This window comes from Melozone crissalis, unplaced genomic scaffold (assembly GCF_028551555.1).
Source record: "Melozone crissalis strain CALT ecotype California unplaced genomic scaffold, PUWL_Pcris_2 ptg000005l_1, whole genome shotgun sequence".
NCBI classification, from domain to species: domain Eukaryota; kingdom Metazoa; phylum Chordata; class Aves; order Passeriformes; family Passerellidae; genus Melozone; species Melozone crissalis.
Window position 1 is genome coordinate 29,031,080 of NW_026535783.1, and position 24,538 is coordinate 29,055,617.

Consider the following 24,538-nt stretch of genomic DNA (forward strand, 5'->3'; position numbering starts at 1 on the left):
CTATTGCCATCTCTTAGAGGTGGGGCAGTTATCTTCTCTTAATTGGGCAGTTTCCTTTATCTTTTCCATGACACATCCTCCCTCCAGGAGATATATTCTGTTAATGGGCCACTGAGTCTCCCTGCATGACTGATGAAGTGCCATCATCCCATTGTGAGATACTTCGTTCAGGGGGAGGAGCCAAGCATTCCTTCCAAAATATAATCTGAGATATGGAACACAACAGGCAGCCTCTTCCCACTAGATCCCCAGAGGAGCAGCTTTCTTCTCCACTGGATTCCCAGAGGAAGACCACGCCCATCTACACCACCACTGGACCTTCAGAGGAAGATCATGCCCTTCTACAGGATCCCTGCTCCAACAGAACCACCCCTGTCACTGCAGCAGGATTGCAGCCACCATTCAATCAGACTGCTACCAACACCCTGACCCACGGGGTGTCAGGTTGTATTCTGACTCTGACAGTGTTGTTTTGTATTACTGCATTTTTATTTCTCCTGATAAAGAACTGTTATTCCTACTCCCATATCTTGCCTGAGAGCCCCTTAATTTCAGAATTCTAGTAATTCAGAGGGAGGGAGTTTACATTTTCCATTTTAAGAGAGGCTCCTGCCCTCCTTAACAGACACCTGTGTTTTCAAACCAAGAAGGGGGACTCAATCAATCAAACACATTAGGCTGAAGATAGCAAAAGCTGATATGAACTGCTGAAATTCCTTCAGCTAGAACACCTTCCTAATTCTGTTTAGATCAGCATCATAAAAGAATTCAGAGGAAAATTTAAGTTTGATATGCCAGTGCTCTACATTAACAGAGTCAAGGCATAACATTAAAGTTATGCAACTATTAACACCCTCTTGTTGGGCACATATCCATTTTTGCTACCTGAAAGCCATTTGCAAATGTGAAAGCACTGTTACAACTTTTGATATCTGAGGAACAAAAACTGATAGGCATGCAGGCTTCTAGTGCTAGGAAACACCCACCAGTTCACCCTGACACCTAACTAACTAAACCAACTAAAACACAGATTTCAATGTGCTGGTAATCTGAAAACTATCACGATGCCTAACTGAAGAGTGGTAATTACACAACACTGTGAACATCACCCACATGACAATTTTGTTTGGGTAGGAGCTCAGAAGCTGAATCCATATGGAGTGTACTGCACAGTGAGGTCATATAATATAGGTTAAATTATCCAAAAACACGGCCCTTTCCAGTTTTAAGGAGAGAAAACCCAAAAGTTCTAATCCAGATCAGAGCAACAGAGTGATCACTGTAAAAACTACCTTTTATAAGAACCAGGTACTCACAGGAATTTATGCAAGTCACACACAGAACACTTGGTTAAGTTCAGGCATCAGTTTAATCAGTACTCCCCATCTCAAAAATAGTTTCAAGAGATATTGCACAGTTTCCATGGAGACTGAACCTAAAGAGTTCTTTCTATTTCTGTCTGTGAAAATCCCTTCACATTTATGCTGCCAAGTTTCTCAGGAGAGCCTGAACGATTAAAAGTGGCAGTAATACCCATGTTAGTGTCTATCACATGCCACTTAATTATTTTAGAAACACATTTACCTTTCCATATGAGGAGAATATCTTATAGTTTCACGAGTTTATTCAGATGAGAGCAAATTGTTTAAGGACTTTCAACTACATTTCCACAGCAAATGTACTATCTGAAAACATCCTTATATTCTATTCCACCTTATCATACCAGCAAAATACTGGCATGATACATGGGCTACATGTATCTAATGCACTTTCATCTCACAAGTAGGCTCCTAATGTCTCTTATCACATCTCCATAAGCAAACTGGTATTTTCTGATATTTTCCTAGCCTAGTCCAGACTAGGAAAAGTGGACATTTAGGTGAACTGATAAACTATTGAGATGCTGTAGAAATTCCATCTGAGGGCCAGTCACCAGTGGTCAACCACAGGATGTCACACAGGGGCCAGTACTCCTTAATGACTTCACTAATGAAGTAGGTGATGGGGCAGTGCCCCCTCAGCAGGTCTGCACAATACACAACTGGGAGGAGTAGTTTGTGCGGGAGCTGGCTCAGCAGATGGTCTGCTACTATTCAGGGGCATCTTGACAGGCTGGAGAAATGGGCAAGAAAGAAACTCAAGATGTTTAACAAAGGGAGATGCCAAATTCTGCACCACACACCAGAACAGGCTTGGGGCTGACCATCTGGAAAGCAGCTAGGTAGAGAAGGACGTGTGTCATTCTTGCTGGACAACAAGTTGAGCATAAGCAAGCAATGTTCCCATGAACCAACCCAAGGCCATAGTGCAAAAAGTGGAGCCAGCAAGCTGAAGAAGGTGATCTTCCCTCTCTGTTAAGTAGTTGTGAGATCACACTAGGGTTCTGGATCCAGTTTTGCAGTCTCCAGTACAAGACAGACATGGGTCTACTGAGAGAATGCACTGAAAGCTCACAAATATGTTTCAGAGACTGGAGCATCTGACAAAGTGAGAGGCTGAGAAAGCTGGGACTGTTTAACCTTGAGCAGACAAAGTTTGGCAGGGTTCTCACCAACGTTCATAAATGTTTCACGGGCACAAGAAGATGTACTCAGACTCGTCTCACTGGTGCTCAGTGAAAGGATGAATGATACACAACAAATTGCCCATAAACACCAGTGAACAACTGTTTAACTCCTGGAACAGGTTGTTCAAGAAGACCCTGGAATATCTCCGCCTGCTCTGACTGACCCTCAGCAGGAGGGTGGACTCCAGACTCAGGTATTCTGTGACTTCATAAATGCAAAGTGCCAAGAGAGGGAAATGAATGTATGTGTACTTGCACCTATGCCGGGATGCCCAGTGCAAGAAGGTCTGGTAAGCCAACCCAACTGATGCAGCTGTTAATTACATGGACTCTGCTAGAGTGGTTGAAATTAACAAAGACAGCCCTGGAATCAGGCTTTTCTATCCAGGCCAACCTCCTCAGATGCAACAGCTGCTAAACAGGCTGCAGAATGCAAGGCTCTTTGCTAAGAATGATACTCCTGAGTGGTTCTGGGCACATCTTAATCTTGCTCTCAGAACCACAATCAAAAAGCAGAGGTTTGAATTCCACTGACCAAAGCATATTGCTATAAAGCAGTTAGTAAGAAGCTTTTATAAAGAACATCCTAAAGCATCTAGCATTTTTTTAAAAAAAGTTCAATGTCCCACACACTTAAGAAAGCACATGAAGTAGCCAACCCCCTGCCTTCTTCTTCAATTTCAGCTTTGGTTCCAAGGAGTAACAAGCAAGTAATAAGAACCATTTGGACAGCAATGGCAAAGCACAAGAATAAAAAATAAAAAGCATATAGACCAAGTTCCGAGCAGATTAACATATTAATTTAAGTAAGTCCCAGCAGCTAGAGATTCCAGTTCATATTTATGGACTGTTTCATTGAGGAAACAACCTTACCAGTTGAACGAAATGAACCTTAGAATGGGTAGAGACACAAGCTGCTTGATGGAATCTACTTACATAAGTGATGTGGGAGTTACTGGCCATAGCTACCCGCTTGAGAGCAGGTTAAGCCAGCTCTGTACCTGGCAACACTACTAGCTGAGATTTAATCTGCAAAAATTCAACCAGGAAAACATCAGAACAACAAGAAACAGTACTGTAGAGGCACATTATTTGAAGTAATATTAAACAAGTACAGATACTCAAAGATTTTGTCACCTAAAGTTTTTCGTTATTTTGTTAGAAGAGCTTTCCAAAACATGCTGTATGTTATCATTTTCTCTTCATTGTATGTTAGTGTTCATCACAGTCTGCAGTCTAGGTTTTAAACAATAAAACTGCAGTTCTTTAAATTACAGAAGCTAAATTTTTTCTCCTCCTTCCCCAGAGAATGCCACCAAGGCAGTGCTCTCTACTCTGCTTGGAATCCTCCAAGCTCAAACCAAAAGTGCCAGTTCAAAAGCACCTACAGTACAACGACGAAGAATGGAGAGTCAGACCACAAGAAAAAAATTCAACATGGCAGAAACATGGATGTGAACTCGTAAAACAGCACAGAGCTATTTTAACAAATCACACTAGAGGTATAAAGGAATTGGGAAAATCAGGACATTGAAAGAATGCAAGCAATACCCAGATTCATGGGTAACATATTTACCAGAAGACAAGTGGCGACACTTTTTATATGTACAGGTTCACTATTTTGTAAAATAGAGTGAAAGAATGGAGAACACTTGAAGAGTTTAGACACTAGAAAAATGTATTGATTGAGCAAAGCAGTAACTAAAGCTAAACTGGGGAGCACTAGAAATAGAGTTATAACTCAGTCTGGTGTCAAGTCAGCAGGCAGTAAGAAAAATTCAGGAAAGAGCTTTCTAAGGTTACACAAATCAAAACAACAATATTTAGTGTACTCCACATTTACTCTTGCTGAAGCAAAAAAATGAACAGGGTGAATGAACAGAGAAAAGCCTGGCTTTCAGAAGTATTATATTCAAACACCAGTACTTAGACCAAAGTACCAACCCATTTAAGACCAAAGACAACCTCAGGGTATCTGGCCTCAGCCTAAGAGGTAAGGTTCTACAGTGAGTCTCAATTTACACTAAGAAGTGCATGAGTAGATCAATACAATGGCCCAGCACTGGTCTGCATAAATCCACAGCAACAAGGGACTGCCAGACATCTTTACAGCGATATGTAGCAGATAAGCAAATCAGTGAACAAAGGTTAATAACTCTGAATACCTGTTAAGGGGCCTGTTAATCCAGAAAAATGGACACAGTGACTGGGTCATTGTCCAATTTAGTCTGGTACAACAGGTCCCTCCTGGCTCAAAAAACTCCACTGGTCTGTGCAGTTTTGTCAGCTGGTGATCCCATCTCCCTACACCTTTAACGAGCCAACACAAGTACACAGTGTAGGCGTAGCACAAAACAGAGAAGCAAAAGGAGAAGAGAGAAGTCAGAAATCAAAAAATCACTGACAGAGTGAGAGCAATGACACTGTGTAGATAAAAGGGAGTCAGAGGTTTACAGATGTTGACAAGTTAGGTAAAAATTTGTGATAAACTAAATACTGCCTAAAATCCCACCTACTGAGCCTACTGGAATATTTTTACAATCACTAAAAGAAAGTAGATAACAGAGAAAAGACTCTGAGATGGTAAGAATTTTGTCACTGTCAAATGTCAATTCTGTGAAAATTCATGAAGTTTTGGCATTTGTACACTGATATAATGCAATAACTCCCCTATTTAAACATATTGTACCACACAGTTTAAATACGCTGAATGATGAGTTAAAAGCAGTTTTAGAGAGTCCAATCGGATGTTATATGCACACTCCTAAATTACATTACCTTTTTACAACCGTCTTAAAATTCTAATTCCAATGCAATAATTCATTTTACTTTAAGTTATCCACTACACAAGATACCGAAAGAAATACAAATATTTTAGCTACAAATGACTGCAATAACCAGTAACACACAATAATATTAATGTGTTTTATTTATAAAACTTGGCATGTCACTATGTCCTAGGACATTCAAAGAACATCATGTTAGTTAAGTTTGAATTCTATTCTAATACTTTAAAAAGCCCTTCTCAGGTCTCAAAAGGTTTCAAGAAAAAATGTTTTTAGGCAGAACATGCTGTCATAAAAAGAAAAAAAAAATTAAGTAATTTAGCACAGCAAACTGAGAACTCATTAAGAAACACAATTAGGAAAACATGCATGTATATTCCCAAAGCAAAGCTTCTGCAGATAACATGGAACTGGTAGAGTTAGGTGAACTTATACTAAAAAAATTCACATGCATTTTTTTAATACAAAACTAACTTTTAGGGAAAAAGACTATGTCAACAAAAACTTCTTTGCAAACATATACACTTTATAGATGGTGTTTATAACTGCAGTGCATAGAGGAGCATTACTTTAGTTCAAAAATTATTACCTCCTAACTTCAGAACTCAAGTAGCAGAGCAGATGGACGGCCCAAAGGAAAGGTCCCGCGTACGTGGCAAATGCTGTGAGGAAGATAGCTGGTATCTCCACATAGCTGTCTAGTCCCACAAAACCTGCCGAAATGTCCACAGTAGCAATGCCATTTGAATTTCCCTGAAAATAGGGATAAAATAGTAAACATCCAAATACCTACAAAGATACATTTTAAATACATTAGAAAAATATTAATTATTGCACCCATTAAGGACTTACTCTTTGAACTGCTTTACAGTACAGCCATATTCTTTACATCTGACTTTCAATAATACAGCTTACCAAACAAGTGCTTTTATTTACAGATTAATTAAAATTTACAGATTTACAAATTTACAAATTTAATTAAAATTTACAGATTAACAAAGGCATAAACAGCATGCTACTTTGTCAGTCTTATTTTTTCTGCAAATTAACATGCCTATTGTTTAATAAGTTACATTAAAAAAATAAAGAATTTAAAATAAACAGCTCCATTTGCTGATTTCAGACACATTAATGAAAAAGATGCATTATTTTTGTCACACAAGGTTAGAACACAAGATTTTAGGTCTGCTGCCTAAAATTACACCAGGAATAAATATTTCTTGCCCTTAGAGACAGCAGGACTCTAAATTAGAGCTGTAATGGAACATTACATCGCCCACCTGCCTGCCTCACAGCACAAGTTCCTGCATGTAAACAGATTAAGACAGGCAAATTTAGAGAGGCTTCTCCTTCTCAAGTCCCTGTACCACATAAGATTGCATTGAAATAGACCAGAAGTCAGTCTGTATAGCCTGAATCATCAATAAAAGGCATTTAAAACTACCAAGAGAAAAACAGAAGGAACATACAGCAATTAAAGTACCAAGAGCTGTCAAAGTCCGGCATGTTTTACCTAGTTTTCTTTTCCAGTGACCAGGACCACTAAATAACAAGAAACAATGTAAAATTGAAGGAAGTATTTTCCATTGAAAATCCAAAAGTACTTAACTTCACCCAAATACCTAAAATAACAAACACACCCTATGATTAAGGCAGAATATTTCTTAAATTAAAAGGTCACAGATAGGTTTCCTCAGACTAGTGAGAAAGCTCTCAGATATTGTTGCTGTACCCTGAGAAACTGATCAGTTTCTACAGCACTGATCTTCTAACAGCCATCAAACCCTCTTTTTCCACCTACAGAATCCCAGAACAACATCAATGTAAGGACAGCTGTCACCACCAATAGCCTTGGACTCAATCCCCACAGAGCATATGAGGAGTGGTAGCTCTCCATTTCCCTCAAACCTGACCTCAGGTCACCTGAGTGACTGCAGTCCTCTTGAACTGCAAGTTAACCCAGCAAGGAAGTGCAATCATCAAATACACATTTCTGTCACAAAGCCCAGAGCACACAGGGAAGCATAAAAGATAGGCAGCTCTTTTAGGTACATAACTAACGAGGCATCAGCAAAAAACCCTATTCCTGAGACAGCTCTAAAACCTAAGAGAAAAAAGGCATCTGTGTTGATGGAACCATTTCAGAGCCCACTATGAGTAGTCATCTCCATCAATCTCACCATGAAGATATCCCCAGAATGTAAGGGGAGCCTGAAGTTGTAAGACGGCTGTATGGTATAGACTTTACCAAGATATCATACAGTATAAAATTCTTCACTTATGACTATTAGTCTTCCTCATTTTGACTTTCATCATGCACCACTGTAGTAAATCATTGCACCAGTGTATCAATTATTGTTATGGATTTAGTGCAATGCTCAGAAATGCCAGGAGCAAAGCACAGCACAACAAAGGACAAGCAGCTAAAAAAAAAAAAAAAAAGCATGTCTGTGCCCTAGAACCTGTAATATGAGACTGCAAAAGGAAGCTGCAAAATAAGACTACTTCTCAGGTTTAACCAGTACAGACTGAGGTCATGACAAGAGCAGAAAGGTAAGTGTAAGTACTCTGAGTGCTGAGCAAGGTGCTGCTTCTCAATAAGCTACAGTCTGAGAGGGACAGGTAGGGAAGGAACCTGCTCTATTTTCCTCCAGTCCCTGTCAACAGCAGCAGGTCTTTTGCCCACCTCATCTACTTATTTTTCACTGCCCTTCACTGCATGATGCATAGAGAGTAGAAAAGCTGAGATATTAGGAGATCCTTCCTGCTTGTGTCATGAGGAGCTGAAAAGTCTCTTTACACTGCTTAATCCTCACACACATGGTTGATCTTCGGCATCTTGGGGCCCCATGTCACTGTATATGCGAAGAAGCAAAAATAAATGCTGCCCTGCAGCGCACGTCACTGGTCCTGCAGACCTGGTGCAGGCAAAAATATGTACTTCCCCAAGGAAGGTAGTCAAGGCAAGCAAGGAAGCTGGAGGAAGGAACAGGTTCTCCTTCTCCTCAGCTCCCTGAGTCCCTTCACCACAGGGCTCACTCCATCTGTCTTTGACTTTGTTTAAAGTGACATAGCTGTAGAACAAGGACGCACACATTTGGATCCACACACAGCTCTAATCACACTGTGGGGCGTCCAAACATCTTATTCCTACTGTGAATCCGAGTCTCATGGATACTACTGCCACTGTTCTACTGGAAGAGTCCCAGTGAGTAGGAAGAAGCATTTTTTCTTCACGTTAAATATCTTTCTCCAAGACAAATTCATGTATTTACACTAAATTTTCAAAGCTATAAATTCTAATATGCCACACAATAATAAATAACTGACAATTCAGAGTGCCTCCTTTTATTTTAACATACCACTCTAGTATTTCAGAAAAGATTGGCCAGAAAGGTTCTGCTGTCTCCGGACAGAGCTTGGAGGTTTCAAGACCCTGAGCCATCTCGTTTGACCTCACAGTTGACACTGTTCTGAAAATGGGACTGAACTGTGAGTCCTTTCCAATGTAAATTATCCTACAATGCTTTCAAATCATAACAAGAAAAAGTTAAAATCACTTTAAATAGCCACTCAGTCCATCTCTTTACTTAAAGGCAAGTCGAATTAGATCCAAATAATTCTAAATATAAAACCTATTTTGGTTTCTTCTAGTGATTAAGAACCACCAGAAACTGGAATTGTATTTTCTTTCTCCCATTCTGCAGATATACTGCTGTAAGCATGGCAACAAAACTCCACAAGACTAATAAATAAATACATCGAATTTTTGTTCATTTATGAGCATTCACACAAGAAAACAACAATATTTTTAGCAATATTTACAGCAAAATAAGTTTTTTATGAGCTGGGCTATTAAAGAGAAAAAAAACCCAAGTAATTTATTTCTATTCTTACTGTATTTTAAGGACAAATAATAACAATAAAGATACAACATACTTTTGGGAAATGACTGCTGAGTTATGAGATGTGCACAACTCAGGGCTTAGGAGAAAACAATCAATTATTCAAGTTGATTGCAAAATTCATCAAGAGATTCTCAAGCTTGCAATAATATCCCGATAAATAAGTAGTATTCTGACTAAATCTATTAACTTCATCTATTTTTGACAATACTGGAATATTTTAAACTTTCCTTCACTTCATCAATTCACACAAAGTGATAAACCAAGTCCTTAATTACTAAAACAAGACTAGAAAACAAATTTGGTTTACCCAGCTCCACATCAATAAGACAACACTTTATCCAGACAATCACTAGAAACCTCCAAGCATGAAGACTACACAACCTGTGTGAGCAACCTTTTCCTCTGCTTAATATTCACAAAAATCTTGCTAAAATGCTGGAAAAATGACATTACACATAGCCTTCCCATTTAATTTACAACTGTTTAACAAATTTGCCTTTTAGATCCAAACTGCAAGAAAGCAGAAAGGGACTTTGGTTCTGCAAATGAAGATAAGCTGGGAAAAGAGTGTGAAAACAAGGCAAGTGAGAGCAGTAAGTCAGGACTCTTCAGTGGCATGCCCACATCAGGGCTGGATCCAGAAATAATGATCAGGGCTAGATGTAGCCCAGGGATTGCAAGTCTGTAGTGACAAGGCAAGTCCAAGATTAGGCCAGAAAGCCCAGCCATCAGGTCCAGGTCCAGGGCAGGATCGAGAAAGTTTAAGACAGGCACACACATACCTGCTTACACAGCTGGCATACAACACAGGTGGTAAAGCATCAGATTAAAGCAGAACCAGAATGAAAAGAAGAGCCAGGCCTTTCCTGCTGCTTTTCTACCATCAGCTCTTCTCTCAATCAAGGACATGACCCTGAAGTCTGCTAACTAAACTGAGACAAAAGATGCACTCAGGGTTCAGACATAGACGAAATGCAGAATGCAAAACCAAGTGTAATATCAAGGTATTTGTCTTCAACCCATCCTTATTTTTTTTCCTATTACATTCAAAATTAAAAAGTTAACTTCCACACCCAGGCACTTCATTTTTCCCCCCATGTTCTTCAGTTATAGCAACTGATTAATAAAAAGTAGTATCTGTTCCTGTCAGCCTTGCTTATTCTGTACACTTGGGATTTTTGCAGATCTACTTCCATGAAGTCTTGAAGGACTCTACAATACTTTTTTGAAAGAACAGTGCCTCATTCATTAAATATGCTATCCTGAACAAGGCTATTTTTACTATCATATTCAAAAGGCCATCACTTACAATCCACACTCAGCAAGACAGAGTTACTCCTTTAGTCATTATGTAACATATTGTCTACCAAGACTTAAGAAAGACTCAGCAACATGGGCAACTCTCATTTACTTCATAATCACACCAAGACATGTGCAAAAAGTAGTTCTCCAAACCTCTCTCCTACTTCCAGATGGAAGCATTCCATATCTCATTTATTTTTCGCTTCTCCTGCCTCATTTAGCCAGCACAGTATAAATTTAGCATCCAATGTGATCTACATCACCAGTGAATTTCAGTGGTATTCAGTTTTTGTATTTCAACCATAAGCCTGCTATTTTTTTGTATGCTACATTACATCTTTATGTCTGTCTGGAAATTAAAACCTTAGCATCACTCTGAACTCAGTAAGTTTCATACTGAAGCTCTAGTGACCACAAAACTTGGAGAAATAAAGGAAGACATTTAAATCTACACCAGCAGTACATATCACACCTAGTAATACAGTTGTGCTTCCTTCACATCTCTCCCCTAGAATTCTAGCATAAGTATTGCTTGCTCCTGAGGCAGTAAACAAATGACTGTTACCAAGAGTAAGCTGAACAGAGGTCAATACTGAAAGGGAGAATTTGACTGACTCCCCCCTCCAGAAACAGCCCAGCTGTACTTCTTTTATGTTTATTCAGTGTCTGAGAACAAACCATACATGCTCAGTCAGAAAGACAACCCTGTCCTAACTCAGTCAAAGTGTATGAACTCAGCACTGATGGTCATGGACAGGACAGGTAGATCCTAAACCTGGGACACCTGAACTGTACTCAGTAAGAACACTGTCACTTCATGGGGAGGCACAGAAGTAAGGTGGGAATCTGAATCTGCTTGTCACTAAGCAAAGATCCTCCTGATTTTCCCACAAATAAAGGAAAAAGATCAAATGGCTTATTCAAACAAGTAAAATTTGTTACTGAACCAGTATGGGTACATCCAGACCTCCACCCTCCATTACTCACTTAAGCAATAGCTGGAGAATGTACAAAACCACGCAGAATCATCTCTAGCTTCACCTGAGTCACTTGCCTACAGTACTATCAAGACACATGAAGGAAGTTTGCGTGCCTGCATTTGTCAAAGGAGGTGTGAGTAAACAGGGAGAGGTTACCTCCATGTGTTAGGGAGCCTGGTGTCCCAGTGCAGAGGATTTTTTAGATTTTTTTTCCAATTCAGGTACAGAAAATAGCATAAATATTGGTAAAAGCTCACCTGTTGTATATCTGGTATGGAACCTGCATCTATAGTCCAGCGACTGGCAGTTCATTATCAGTATAAAGTTGCCAGTTAATAAATGTGTCACAAATAAACTAAAGAAACATTTCAATTCTGATTTTCAGCTGCACAGAGTGAGCACTTTTCCCTTTGCAACACGTCATTAATCTCTAGACAGAACTCAAAGGAAAGAGAAGAAGACATTTAAATACATTCTGAAAATCTGTATGTCACCAGCTTTTTGATTTTCCCAGATAATGCAGATCAGAATGCCACAGAGAAAAACAACATAAAAGAGGCATGAAATTACACATCATTTTTGGAAGAAGTTCCTTCCGTCCTTGGAAATATGGATCCAGACTGGAAAAACTATTCTCAGCATAAACCGAGAGAAATTTACAAATTTAAGAAAGAGCATTAATTAGATTTTGAAGCACCTTTGTAGGCTCTGTAATTTATGAACTACCAGCTCAACCATTCTACTTTTCTATGCTAATATTCTGCATATCAGATAACTTTTTTTCAATTGTGAAACGCAAAAAAAAGGTCCCTCTTACCCTTGTATGAATTAATTTGCTTCTTTCCATACCTTCAGAACAGTTTTTTCATCAGAGAATGAAAGAACAAGCCAACATCTAAAGATGGGTATTTTGGTCAAACTCTTAATCTCCACCCTAAAAAGGCATCTAATATGAATGTACTTACAACATTTCTAAAAGAGAACCAAAAACTTGTTCTCTAAGGGGGTGGGGGGGGAAGAATATTCCATCTGACTTGACCCTTAAAAGCTGTTGTTTTTTTATCAGAAGAATTGATTTCTCTATTTCTGAAACATTTCTAAGATGTTCTGAAAATAGAAAAACAAAAAGAGAAATAAAGAGAAACAATAGAGGAAATCCATCCTGTTCTATTACAATTCATTTTTCATTTTAATCAGCCTTGGGCATCATGAATAGGCATGCACCTTCGTTTTTGTGAACCAACACACAAAAAAATTCTAGAAGACTGTTAACATGTTCTTCTGAAATTGATACTTTTTAAAGGGTGCTGTGCTAAAGAATTTCTCAAAACTTTTGCTAAGCCATTGCTATTCAAAATAATATTTTCAAAGCTGTGATGGGACAGAAAAAGGCAGCTTCTTATCTGGGCCTGTTCTATTTCATACACAGCAGCAGGAGAAGCAACATGGGGGGAAGAGCTTTGCTGTGCTTCTAACAGAAGTTCTGATAGGTAAGTATCACCCAGATCACATAATTTTCCAGATCTTACAGTGATGGGAGATGCACAAAGACTCATCTAGAAATCTGGCTCATAATAGAGCAATGGAGAATTTCTCATTTATGAGATTTGGATGCTGTGACTCAGCAACATGTCTATGTGGAAGAAACTCCCCTGTCAGATCTAATTTTTCAAATATCCTGAAGTTTGCTGAAATCTGTATCATACTTGAAGTTATCATTTCCAAAGGAAACACTTCTAGAAGAAATGTCAAACTTGCCAGCAGAGTGATAGAACCTAGGCAGATGCTCTGAAACTGCAGGATGTGCAGTAACACAATCTGCAGTCACATAAAATGGAAATCACTTCCAATCTTCTAAAAATGAAAAAATTCCTCAATCGCAAGGGTAGTTAAAACTGCAAAACATTCATAACGAAAAAGAGCAGTCTTCTCCCTAACACCAGTTTAAGACCACTAGAAAGCTGAAACATGTTACTAGATCATGTAATCTTCTATTGGTCTTGCATAAATATGTTTTTACTGGTGTAGAAAAAAAACCCTTGACACAGCACAGTAAAACAGAAAGATGTCTCAAGCTCTTCATAGCTCTAATAGCTCATTTCTGGAAGATGTTTATAGCTGCTTCAAAGTTGATGTAAATTCTTCCAGAAAAGTTAGTCCAAAGTTTTTGCATCATTCAGAGCAGAAAAGACACAACATTTCATCTGCCACACTAAACTTCCAAAACAAAACTATTACTTTAAGAAGCTTTTGTTTTCCTTTCCATCATGCAATACTGGTTGAAGATACATGGGCTACATTTATCTAAGGCACATTCACCTCACAAGCACTTTTAAGTATCTCCTCAGGCAAACAAATGGATGCAGTCCAGGCTAGGAAGCTGGACAGTCATGTGGACTGGAAACTGCTAGTTTGAGTTCACAGGGCTGCCGTCCGCAGCTTGAAGTCCATCTGGAGGCCAATCACTAGTGATCAGCCACAAGGAATGACAATGGGGCTGATACCGTTTAACATATTTACCAATGGCCTGGGCAGTGGGCAGAGAGTTCTCTCAGGAAGTCTGCACACAATACACAACTGGGAGAGTGGCAGATACAGCACTGGAATAGGCTGCCATCAGAGGTGCCATCAGAGGCACCTCAACAGGCTGAAGGAATGAAATGACAAGAAATTCAGCAAGTTCACCAAAGGGAAATGTCAAATCTAGCACCTGGGGAGGAATAAAATCATGCCTTTGGTGACACTGGGAACTAACCATATGGAAAGTAGCTTGGAAGAGATCAGCCAGCCATTGTCCTTTTTGCGCAAAGACCAACAGCATCCAGGACTCCATTAAGCTACATAAGGGATATCTCCATTCTCTCTAATAAGCAGTGGTGAGACCCACATTTGGGTGCCTGGGTCCAATTCTGGGCTTGCCACCATGGAAATGCCAAGGGCGTGCCAGAAAAAGTCCACAGAAGCACCACAGATGACAGCAGGAACAAAACACATGTCATACAAGCAACTCCCTGGATGTTTTTACTCTCAAGAGGAGAAAGCTCAGCAAGGATCATAACAATGTGTATAAATACCTGATGAGAGGAAGTACAGAAAATGTAGCCAGACTGACTTTTCTCAGTCACCCAACAGTGACTAGCAAAGGAATGAGAAGCAATACACAGAAACAGAAATGCAAGAAGTTCTGATTAAGATCAGAAAAAGCTTTTTTTACTAGCTAGGGTGGTCAAGCCCTGGGCCAACTACCCAGGGAGCCTGCAGTCTTCACCTTTCAAGTATTTGAAATAGGGAATGGACATAGTTCAGACCAACCTGGTCTGTTTGATCTGCTGATTCATGTCAGGGTCAGACTGGACTAACTGATCTCCAGAGGCATCTTCCAGCTTCAACTCTCCTGTAATTTCATGGTCCTCTGAAATTCTCAGCAAAGTATATCAAGAACTCAACATCACTGAAAACATGAACCATTTGTTGCTTTATGAAAAAATCTGAACCATTCTTTTTTAGTCTCTTTTCCACTAGGATTTTCATGCCAGCCTCCCCACCATTAAATTTTCGGTAGCTGTTATGGTTTGGTACCTCAGTACAGAGATGGCTCTGTCTTCAGCATTTTGCCAGCTGCACTAAGGGGTGCTCTCAGAAGACTGTAATCAAAGCTGACTGCCTGAATAGTAACATTCAAAAGATGCAAAAGCCACTCAAGCAAGACATGCTAGACCCTCTGAATAGGAAAAGTGGGGACAAAGGGATGAATCATGATGATCTTACCTGCATCAGCAGTCCCCTATCTGGACATACACTACTCTCAATCAAGCCAACCCTCAATCTGCAGAACCCCACCTTTTAAACCTGATTCCCAGGTTAACAAATGCTCTCCTTAGACAGCCTGCTACGCTAAGGTTCCAACAATACTAGAAGTAGAAAGATCCTCTCCAGCTTCAGTGCAAAGCAAAGTTTTTATGGAACTGCAACCTTATTTGCAATACAGAGACTAGGTTATTGAAGTTAGTAAGGCTCCTCAGGAAAGAAGATATCATTTGATGTAGTAAGAAAGAAAATTAGTTCTGGTTCTCATAAGAGGTATTATAAACCACAGCACTTGCTTTCAGTCTTAAACAGTATATAGACCTATCGTAATTCTCAATAACCAGTGACAAAAGCCACATGTCTTTTACTGGTATTAATCAACTCAGATGACATTTTTAAAGTAATTATCATCTGAAAAGTACTTATGAGGCCCATTAACAGACCAAAATCATCTGGGTGCAGCTCTCTGATCTTTGTAACACTTTTGGAAATCTACAATGAGGATAAGACACTAAGGAATGCATCTTTCCCTGATTTTGAAAATTAAACATTATTAAAGCATTTAGAAACTAAATCATTCTGAGAACTCAGTAAAGTCTTCCACTGTAATATTTAGTTAGCATTTTATTTACAATGGGCAATATTTCTCTGAAAAACTATTCCATCTCCTACCTCTGCAGCGGAGAGAGTATTCAGCTTACCTGAAAATAGAAGAAAGCTTGGCCAAACCAGTAGTGCATGATAGTAATCTGTGCTGCATCAAATTTCAAAGGTATCCAAATATATTTTGTCATCATTGTCTGAATCAGCAGACAAAATACCAAGACTGGTAAATTGTGAGGTCTAAATAGAAGAGCTGCCAGTAGAACCAATCCACTATATACTTCCCATAATCCTGTGCTCTTCGTGCTGGAGTCTGCAGAAATAACCTGTGACTTTAGTAAATCTTTAGTGCCAGTGAAGACTATGCCAAGAACAAAGACATAAACAAAACGAGCTTCAGTAATCCCCCTAAAGAAAAAATAAAATTGAAAAAAAGTTAATAAGTAAATATACCAGAAAGATTAGTTACTTACTAATACTTACTTCAGAACCTTTCAAGAGAGGTCAAGACCAACCAGTTCTGCCAAACAGGTTAAATCCAAGGCTAGTATTTTTGAAATCCCTAAGCAATTCCATTACAAAAAAATGTATGTTTTAAGTTGTAAGTGTAATTAGCACTTACATTATCTTCAAACCACTTATAAATTCATTTGCCTCTTAATTTCCAGTGAAAGCCAGCTTCTGACGGAAACACAGCATGCTGTTCAAAAAAGCTGACAAGAAGGAGGATCAGTAAGCTTAGAAACTGTAACCTTATATTCTAGAAGTGCAAGGTCTGAGAAACTAAGACTAAAAGAAACTACAGCAAGTCATCTGATCCAACCTTCCTGCTCAAGCTTCAAACAGGGCACACTGCACAAACTAGAGCATGTTGCACAGGATTGTTTCCAGATAGTTCCTGAATATCTCCTGTGAGGGAGACTTCACAACATCTCCATGCAACCTGTTCCAGTGTCTGGTCACCCTCACACTAAGGAACTACTTCTTCATATTCAAATTGAACTTCCTGTGCATCAGTTTCTGCCCATTGTCTCTTGCCCTGTTGCTTGGCACCACCAAGAAGAGCCTGGTGGTTCTCTGACACCTTTCTTTCAAAGACATTGCTGAGGTTGTCTCTCAATCATTCTCTTCTCATGGCTACACAGGCCCAGCTCCCTAAGCTTTTCCTCATTCAAGAGATGCTCCAGTCCCCTAACCACTTTCAGAGTCCAGCCATGAACTCACTCTAGCACCTCCACATGTCTCTTATCCTGAGGAGCCCAGAACTGGGCACAGCGCTCCAGATGTGCCTCTGGAGGCTGAGCAGAGGGACAGGATCACCTTCCTCAACCTGCTGGCAATGCTCTCCCTAATGCACCCCAGGGTCCCATTGGCCTTCTTGGCCCCCAGGGCACACTGCTGGCTCATGGGCAGCTTGTTGTCCCCCAGGACCCACAGGTGTTTCTGCACAGGGCTGCCTCTCAGCAGGTCACCCCTCTTTCTCTGCCCAACTCTCCAGGCTGTTGAGGGCTGCCAAGATCTGTGTCCACTCATCCAGTCCACACTACTTGAGCTTGTCTACAAGGGTTGAAATGTGAGAAAAAGTGTTGAAATACTTGCTGAAATCAGGTAAACAACATCCACTGCTCTCCTCCTGTTCATCCCTGTACTTGTTTCATAGCAGAAGACAGTCAGGTTGGTCAAGCATGATTTACCTTTATTGAAAGCCCATGTTATAGAATACTCAACTGCAAAAGTAAGGTATGGAAAAGCAGCTCTCTGAACTACTAAGCACTTTTGAAACTAAGAAGTAGCTAAATGAGCTTGGCTTGTGCTCTGCTAGATGTGGCAAATCCAACTAAAAACAAGAGAAGGTCCATTTGGAGGTTTTAGTGGCAAAAAATATAGAGTATACCTACTAGATTTCCCTCATATTAATGTTTATCTGACTGGCTTCTCATGTGTCACAGTGAAAAGACATTTCATGTGGCTTAAAATTAAGCACACATCACAAAAATTCAATGCTGGTTACCTACAACTTACAATTCTATTCCTAAGAATGTAATTCCAACCTACAACATCCCATCCACCTCATTCCCCGACAGGCAGTGTTCAACACCTTGTTAGAAACAGTTACTTATCTGCTGATGAACTTACTTTGAAATATCTTTGCCACCATGTTGCCATGGAAATGTGACATTTCCAATAGCTGCCCGGTAACTGTAGACTCCCAGGAGCCCAAGTGCCATAGCAATTTTTGAAACCAGGGAGCATCTTCTTTGAACCAGAAAGAAGATCATAAGAAGGGAGACTGCAGCCAAGAAGGAGAGTTCAGATTTATGTTCAGAGCTGGGGAAAAAAAACCAAACAAAAAAAACCCCTTTAAAACCAGTAATTAGTGCTAAACACATTTGATAAAGCCTTAGCTACAGCACTGTATTAAACAAACTGCATTAATTAACGCAGCACCAAATTAATCACTGCAATGGTGTCTGTTATGAACTTTCCAAGAGGTGTGGTAAAATATTTTAGTATTTTTAGAAAAGCAGTTTTATTAATGAGGTTTTCTATTCAAGCATGCATATTAAAAGTGTAATTATTGTGTTCCACCATATGCTAGTTATTCTGTTAATTATATAAAACTGAGCTGCATATTGCATAATGGAAAAGGGTCTACTGCTTTTAAACTACAGTTTTGCAATTTATACATTTTGAAATGGTGTGTTTTTCTTATACTACAGTATTTTATTTTCTAGCACGATACAAATATTTCTGCACTACAGGATTAGAACTGTCTTTCGAAATAACTACATATGTATTTGCTTCATTACCTACCCTACCACCTATAGAGCACATTATCCACCCAAAATGACCAAAAATATACTTACACAGTTTAAAACAGACACAAACACACACACACAAACTCATTAGCACAATATGATTCCCTTAAGCAACTACAGAACATTGTATTCTGTCAATACATTCAAGAGACAGACAGAAAATTTGCATCACTGGCAGAGAAGATCACAGATACAGCTTGTTTGTTTGTTCCCCTGCATCTTAAATAGGTAACACTCATTCCAGAAACAAGGGCATTCCACTGAGCATGCTGCCAGTGTTATATATTTAAATCTTCAGTAGTAGGAGCCAGCAATGAAAAATGTAATAGGGTAAGGCAAAGATATGCACCCACTCCTTAACATGTAGCTTCAGAAAGCCTGCTGTAGTCCAAGAACTGCCAACCCATGTGTCATGGTTTGGGCCTGGCACAATGCCAGTGCCCCCATGAGAATACCTTCTCCCTGGTGTCTGCTGTGAGATGTGACCAGGAATAAGCAAAGCAGGCTCCAGCTTAAACATAAAGAAAAATTTATTACCTAAACTACAAGAAAAGAAGAAAAAACCTATAAGGGAAAAAAAATTGAAAACCTTACAAAAAGCACTTTCCTCCTCCCCATCACCCAAAAATTTCCCAATCCAATACATTCCCCCAAATCACCAACTCTCAGTCCGGCACCACCCTTTAGAATACTCAAACTTCAGTCCATGAAGAGGAGAGGAGTCATTCTTGCACCATAGGCTTCCCCTGGAAACACGCTGAAACCTCGTGTGCTTCCATGTCACTCGGCACCGCCTGGAAAGTCCTTTTGCCGCTTGTGACATCTTCCTTCCATGCCCAGTGCTCTCACCACTGTGCATGGACCAGAGCTGCTTCTAGGGTTGTCTTTTAAGGATGCCTTGTCTCACTCCAAAAAGGCACAGTCTCTGCTTTAGGACATCTGTCCCCCCCATTTTTTTCCAACCCCCTGGGGCCGAGGGGTCCCCACAATGAACCCTCCTGGTTCTGAGGCACTGCCTCCCTCTAAGTGCAGTCTCTGTGTCACAGGAATAAAACTGAGTCTATGGCTACACAAGAAAAGTCCAGCCAAAAGGCCACTCCAATCATCTCTCTCTCCACTCAGCAAGCCTTCTCCACGTCCTTCGGGCCAGGTCCTTGGTTATCTCATCTCTTATTTCTCTTCTTATTCAGCTCTGAGGAGGATCAGCATTTTTTGCGAGGTCCCAATCATGAAAGAAAGGGGTTAAAAATTCAGTCTCTGCCTGTCCCAGAGCTCCGGCACTCCCACACTCGCTGCTGCTCCGGCCGGCACCTCCTCGCCGCATTGCCCCCCCCTTTTCTTCCTGGGCCGGCCCCTATCAAATTCAGACACCGGCTCTCCCTCTCTCTCTCCTGGGGGGGGGGGGGGCGGTGGCTGCCCGATGTCTCTTGGGGCTCCTCCACCCTTCCATCCTCAAGGGCCTCCTCACCCCCCATCTCTGTCCAGGCCCAGGCCTACCACATGGCTGCCCCTCACACGTCCAGCAGCAGCGGGCGATCTGTCCTCTTTGCCTCGAAGTCCCAAGAGGGCCTCCCAGGCCCAAAGCTCTGCTTTTAACCCCTGTGTGTTCTCAGAGGTGTGTCCAAACCCAACTGGCCACACCAGGTGCCAATATCAAAATCTGAGCATCCATTGGTTTGACCACAGCATCCCAGAATTCCCACTTCTTCCTGGTCAAACCACCACACCATGCCTGAAAATATTCCCAGTATCCCAAATAACATAAAACCACTAATTTTGTTAAATCTGCCTTCAGTTATGAACAACATGTAGATTTTCCATAGCCCATAGAGCTGAGGGCTCCATCTTCTGTTTTCCACAACTCAAAATCCCATGATAAAAGATCACTAATTTCAAGAAATCAACAGTGTGCCTGGGCTGTTAGCTGCATTGAATTCAATAACTTATGAAACTCCAGTTTTATCTCTGATTTAATAAATATTATTGTACTTCAAAAACAAGTTTACTTTCCTATTCCCCAGTATACACTTTATCAGGAGCTTGATCAATAGCTGTTCCAAGTGTGGTGCTTGAAAAGTCATGGAGGAAAGGTTGTAGGGCAGATAAATTGTCCTGTTAGTTCTGCATGCAGAACCCAGTCAAGTAGCTTGTACACCTTAACAAAATTCCCAAGAGATGAACTATTCTCTGAAACCCAGTGGAGAAAAGTGAGAAGCACAAAATCTAGAATACTATGAAACAAAAAATGTAGTTTTGATGTTTCTCCTCCCAATTATTCTTCCTCTACACATGGAGAGAGCAGAAACAGTGGACTCCTGCAGCAACCTATGAAGGTAACACAAGCACCATCTTCTTTATGATCAAAATATAACTAACTAATTTAGTAGCCACTTTTCAAATGAGCACTTACAGAAAACCCTAACCATTCTGGTTATATTCTCCTTGGCTAGTCATTGTGTGAGAGCAAGACAAACCAGGGATAAAAAACAGCACACCCTCATCATCATCTTTGTCTCTTTATCTAAAAATCTCAATACACATTGAGTTTACATTCTTGACTGCTAGCACAGGGATTAACACACATCTCATGTCCAGGTCTTCTTGTAACAGTCTCCTGTGATCTTATTTGGATTTTTTTTGAATAATATAAATCTGCTGGAAAAAACCCTACCTGCATGCTTCATAGCATTTGCTGACGAAGCAAGGAAAGGATTTACAGACAGCCAAGTCAGGTCAGCACAAATCACCTACTGTTTTAAGGTTTTCCAGTCAAGGTTCTTACAGTTAGGTAGTTAAAAGCACATGTAATTAGCGTATATTTTGAAAGATAATGGAAAGTTCTACATGGTTTTGATAGTCTTCTCAGAAATACAAGCACAAACAAGCTATTCTGATCTCAGCTATCCTGTCCTGGGTTTTGGACAAATCACAAAAGTGAAAGTGAAGAACCAATAGCCCCCTGAGAAGAAAATCTGGTGAGAAGGGAAGGAAAAAAGAGCACTTTGGCTCTATCTTCCTACTGTAACAGCTTGTTAGTCTACACTCATACTTCTGGTAATAAAAGGAGGGTTGAAGACATTTTATTCCACTGTTTGTACCTCACCTCATTACTGCAAATACAAATAGAGTGAAACAAATTGTAAATGTGCATGATTAATAACTTAAGTGGATGTGGTCTTTTTAAATCGTTTTTTTCATTTTACAACCAAATACACAGAAATCACAAGGTGTGCTAGCTTTGAGGGGAAGGGCATTTGGGGATGGTTAATATATTGTTTAAAGAAAATGTTATCATCTTCCCATGCTGATGCTTCTTGTCACTTCTCTTCAAGCTGACACTTCCATGAAGGAAGTACATGGAAGATACTTTCAAGTATCAGCGCTGACCAAGATTAACAGCCAAATAAAGCTAACTGAATACCAACCAATCAAAAAGAAAACTTGACTTCCAGCCAAGATTTAGATTGCATGTTTTCTTTCATTTCATCTACTGTCTGATTTTCTTTTGCTTTTTGTCCCATCAAAGTATTTTTCGGGTTTCACAGTCTGTCTGCAAGTAACAAAGAACATTTTCCTTATTTCAGCACTGCTGAATGCTTTCCTAGTAGCCAAATTCAACACACTATAGGTAGATTGATTTTCTGTGTTTTGATGCTTACACGAAACAGGAAAATCTAGACAACAGTCTCTCTGTTTTAAATGCTGAGCCCCTTTAGCACTGTCTAGTTAAGCAAAATCCTAGTCTGAGCATGAGCACAGATGTCCAGAAAATAAATACAGAGGAACAAAAAAAGAGGGCTGTTTGTTCATTAGTTTATCTTAGAGACAAAACAGAAGGTTGGCTAGAAAAAGTCTGAGTAGCCCAAACTCAAACTAACAACAGCACACATGATCTAAGTAAGGTTCCTAATTCTTACTAGTAAAAAACATGCTATTAAGACATAACTACACCAATTAAACTAATACTAAAAATAGAATAACAATCAACCTTATAGACTAGCAATGTGTTTTGGGAAGAAGAGTAAATGCTTTATGCAACTCAGTTTATCACCAACTTTTAATTCATGCTATTCATCTCAATACTGATCAAATCACTAGGGAAACAGACATCTCTACAACCCTAATATCATGTGAAGGAGAAGAAAAAAAGATGTTAAAACCCCTGACCAAAGAAAATGTAAGCATGCTGGCCAAATAGGAATTCCCAGACACTTTACAGACCACAGGATGTGTAAAGATTTAGCTGCATCATTGACTAACCTTTCCAAAGCTTGTTCAGTGAGCCATAACAGAGTCATAAACTCAACTACATCCCATCATTCAAGTTCAAAAATTGTCATACTTCAAATATTACTAATCTTTTAACTCCATATTGCAACTGAAGTTTATGTCACCATGGACATCTACATAATATTCTCCTGTTAGGCTGAAAATTGCTCCGTTGTTTTAAGTCAATATGTAGTCCCACAGCAGCCTGAGCGAACATGTGCCAGGGCTGCCAGGGCTCAGTTCTTTCATTTGGTCCCTAAACACAGAAGAAGTAGTTGCACCAATGAAAGGGAGAAAGCAGAACTGTGACAGTGACAGTCCTAATCACACATCCTCTTAGCCTGCCATGGCACAACACTCTGAACTGTTGCATAAAGTTTTTAAGCCTCCCAAAGTACAAGGTAGGGAATCATTGCTTCTTTCTCAATTAGATTTGAAAGGCAAGTGAGTTTTGTAAGGAATGCTTGACAACAGCAGAAAGAAAAAACTGTTTGTCTGGATGCACTTCAAAAGATGCAGACACTTCCACATTCTCTTCTTACAGTAATTCCAACAACAGCAGTGCTGACTTGTATACATTTCCCATCCTGCATTCCTGTTACTAAGTCAGCCCAATTGCCTGCCAAGACTGATGGTAAATTAGAGTGAAAAGTGAAAGTCCAACTGAAAGCCAAGAGTTCCCCATACCATCTTGAGTTATTTTTCCAGACACGTCTATGCAGTCACATAGTGGTTCACCATACCGACACAGGAACAAGTAAAATACAGGCCAGTGAGGTGAGGAGAAAGAAAGCAAGTTCCTTGCCTCGTATGGCAAAATATAGCACTTTAGCCAAACAATCAGTCATAGCCTAAGACTACAGACATAGAATTTTTTCTCTTCTACTTACTTCAAGACCTAAGCAAATATATTCAATGTGAGGCCATAATTTGACAGGGAACAGAGGAAGAAATTAATCTGTAAAATTCTGGTGGTTTTGTTTTGACGTCTAATTGCTATTCTTCAGCCTTACTGAAGGGGGAGGCAGACAGTTTTAATAATAGGGTTGTGATGGCTTTAGGAAGGAGAATAGTTTATCAACCTGACAGATTTTTGTGATGAGACAAGCTCAGTGGAAGAGCACAAAATTTAAAAAAACCCAAAAAACCCCACATTGTTGTTTATCTGTGCCTTAACAAGGTTTTTAACCTTGATCACCAGCTCCCATAACAGCTCCCATAACATTCCCATAGGCAATCTCATGCTAGATAAGTGGACAGTCAGGCAAACTGAAAAATACTCAAATGCTGGATTCACAGAGTTGCCGTTAGTAGCACAAAGTCCACGTGGAGGGCAGTCAGTACCTGTCAACCCTAGGATTTGGGCATTGGCCCCCGCTGGGGCCCATACTGTTTAACGTCTCCACTAATGATGTGGGGGATGGGGCAGTGCCCCTTCAGCAAGTCTGCACACAATGCACAACTGGGAGGGGTGGTTGGTACAGTAGGTGGGTCTGAT

General features: G+C 40.0%; 1 protein-coding gene across 2 annotated transcripts in view; it reads right to left on the reverse strand.

Moving 5' to 3' along the window:
* The window catches only part of PIGG (phosphatidylinositol glycan anchor biosynthesis class G), an 82,114-nt gene that overhangs the window by 24,540 nt on the left and 33,036 nt on the right, over positions 1–24,538 (reverse strand). For both annotated transcript variants that reach the window (XM_054284927.1, XM_054284935.1), the window contains 3 exons: positions 18,089–18,280; positions 16,051–16,360; positions 5,942–6,105 (listed from right to left, as the gene is read on the reverse strand). In XM_054284927.1, the coding sequence (XP_054140902.1) occupies positions 5,942–6,105; positions 16,051–16,360; positions 18,089–18,280 (666 nt within the window). The remainder of the gene's footprint in view (positions 1–5,941; positions 6,106–16,050; positions 16,361–18,088; positions 18,281–24,538) is intronic.